General features: G+C 32.2%; 1 protein-coding gene across 1 annotated transcript in view; it reads left to right on the top strand.

Annotated features, from left to right (window-relative positions):
• LOC117123608 (alpha-N-acetylneuraminide alpha-2,8-sialyltransferase-like) overlaps positions 1-2,194 on the top strand; it is a gene marked incomplete in the record, with an annotated part of 16,183 nt that overhangs the window by 8,154 nt on the left and 5,835 nt on the right. The window contains 2 exon segments of the mRNA XM_033269601.1: positions 246-374; positions 1,449-1,590. Coding sequence (XP_033125492.1) covers positions 246-374; positions 1,449-1,590 — 271 coding nt within the window.

Genomic DNA, 2,194 nt, shown 5'->3' with positions numbered 1-2,194 from the left:
GGCTTATTTAATCGATTTTAGAGTCTACTAATATGTAGAAAATACATATTTTTTTTTCTCCCCGACGAATTGTGCTTTTTCTCCCCGAAGGAGTAGGGGTCAGTCCTCCCCGACGGGGGGGGGGGGCGGTCCTTCGCTGGCGTTACCCTTGACGTCTATTTACTTTCACGTTTTATTACTTTGGTCGTTTGCTGCCGAGGCGAATTACATACAGTCTTGGCTTTTTTTTTCCTTTCTCATTCTAGGAGCACATATTACGACCATCGAGGCTACCTTATGAGCAGAAGAGAAGAAAATAAATTTAACTTACAAGAAATTGCGAGGACACTTCGTCTTCCAAATCAAATAAATCCAACTAATCTAGCAGATTTTAAGTAAGCTTGAGAGGCTATTTGTTTATAATCTTGAACTTTAATTATAGATTTACATTAAGTGTTTGTCTATCTACTTTACTACTGAGAAAAAGGAAAAGGATTGTTCGTCTCTTAAACCACCACATGTGCGGTAAGAAGGAAATAAGGCGCAGGCCAAATGAATTCTGTTTTCCTGTGATATACTGGTTCAAACTTTTTACTACAAAAGTATTTAAATCGATTACCAGCTAGTGTTGGTTTAAGTGTCTATGCAACGAATAAGGAAACTTTATATTTTATAAAAACCGAAAGGTCCACTAATTAATCTCAGATAAGATAGTATAATACATACTCCATGTATCGAAATCGTGTCGGGATTAATATTTCGACATTTATTATGTCATCATCATAAATGAAAAATTATCCATTTTGCAAGCTTATATACACTAGTACAAAAGTGTTTAGCCAATCAAAACATTACCTCTAGCAGGTGACATCTGTAGCTATAAATAAACTAAAGGTCAAAGCATTCTTACCATACTGATCAAAGCTACCTACAAAAACAATGAGCTTAAAGTTTCAAAGGAGCTCTCTTTGTTTTTTTAGGTAGCTTTAATCATTATGTATGCATTTCGATACTTGTAGTATGTATTATACTATCTTAAATTTTATATGTCTGGTAATTGGCGAAGGAAACGTTTTGTTCTAAATTTTCAATTGAGAATGAGATAATAAAAATGAATACATAATAATGTTGTGAAAAAGAAGTACTTCAAATCATTGTTAACGTATATAAATCAATCCTTTCATTAATGATGATAATGATGGTATTGATAATATTTTGATAATGAGAATGATGATGATGATAATGATGATATGACGATGATGATGATGATGATAATATTGCTGTTATGTTAATGATAATCCTTTATATAATGTTTCGTTCTTTGAAATAATGAAAATTGAGTTAAATGGTACCGGTAGATGTTTATATAATATGTGTAATAAGAAACAAAGAGAGAAACTGCATGGCTTCATGTACGAAACCAATCCTCTTTTAATAGGTTTTTTTTAATTTTTTTTTTTTTTTTATAGAAAAAGCTTTTTCAATTATGTTGATCCGAAGACGATAATAATTACAAAACAGAACATGAAAGTAGGCGAGGAGGTCGGTATATATTTTGACACCACTGTTAAAATCCGAGTTGATGAAGACTTTTACAGTTTATTGCCAGATGTAAGTATTCTCGACAGATCGATAAGGTAATTTATGGCATTGATAAATTTAGTTTAATATACGAATAGGCTTCTCCGGTTCTTCGGAGCGTCAACCAATTCAACTTTAAAAGTGACGTCAATCAGAACACTAATCATGTTTATTGTCTAATATTGCTTTCACATTTTAATGCAGACAATACAAATAATTACCAGGGTAATGAAGTTACCTGTACTGTTCCAACACTATATTATAGGTTTTGTTCAGTGGAGCCAATATATTTAGTATATTTGTTGTGTGTCAACAGCAGTTTTATGATTTATTTGTAAGACTGATGGAATTTTACCTACTTGTTAATGGATATTTCCGGAGTGTGGGTTCATTTACATCCGCACGAACAAAATACATCATGTTTAGTTATTAATTTAAATTGATTGTTTATATTTAGTTTTAGGCTATACAATATTTGTATATTTTTTGATGTTTTGTTAATTAGGATGCAACGAATATTCGGGTGCCACTGCACCAAAAGTTTTACCAGTAAATGCACGTGTGTTGCCGCGTTTTATTCGAATTACCTATTATGTCAGAGTGTTCATTTCATGGCAAGCGTACATTCATTACC

This window comes from Anneissia japonica, unplaced genomic scaffold, assembly GCF_011630105.1.
Source record: "Anneissia japonica isolate Jap-2015-1 unplaced genomic scaffold, ASM1163010v1 scaffold287714_len2871179_cov188, whole genome shotgun sequence".
NCBI lineage: Eukaryota > Metazoa > Echinodermata > Crinoidea > Comatulida > Comatulidae > Anneissia > Anneissia japonica.
The sequence above is the reverse complement of the archived record's forward strand: the minus strand, read 5'-3'. Positions and strand labels throughout refer to the sequence as shown.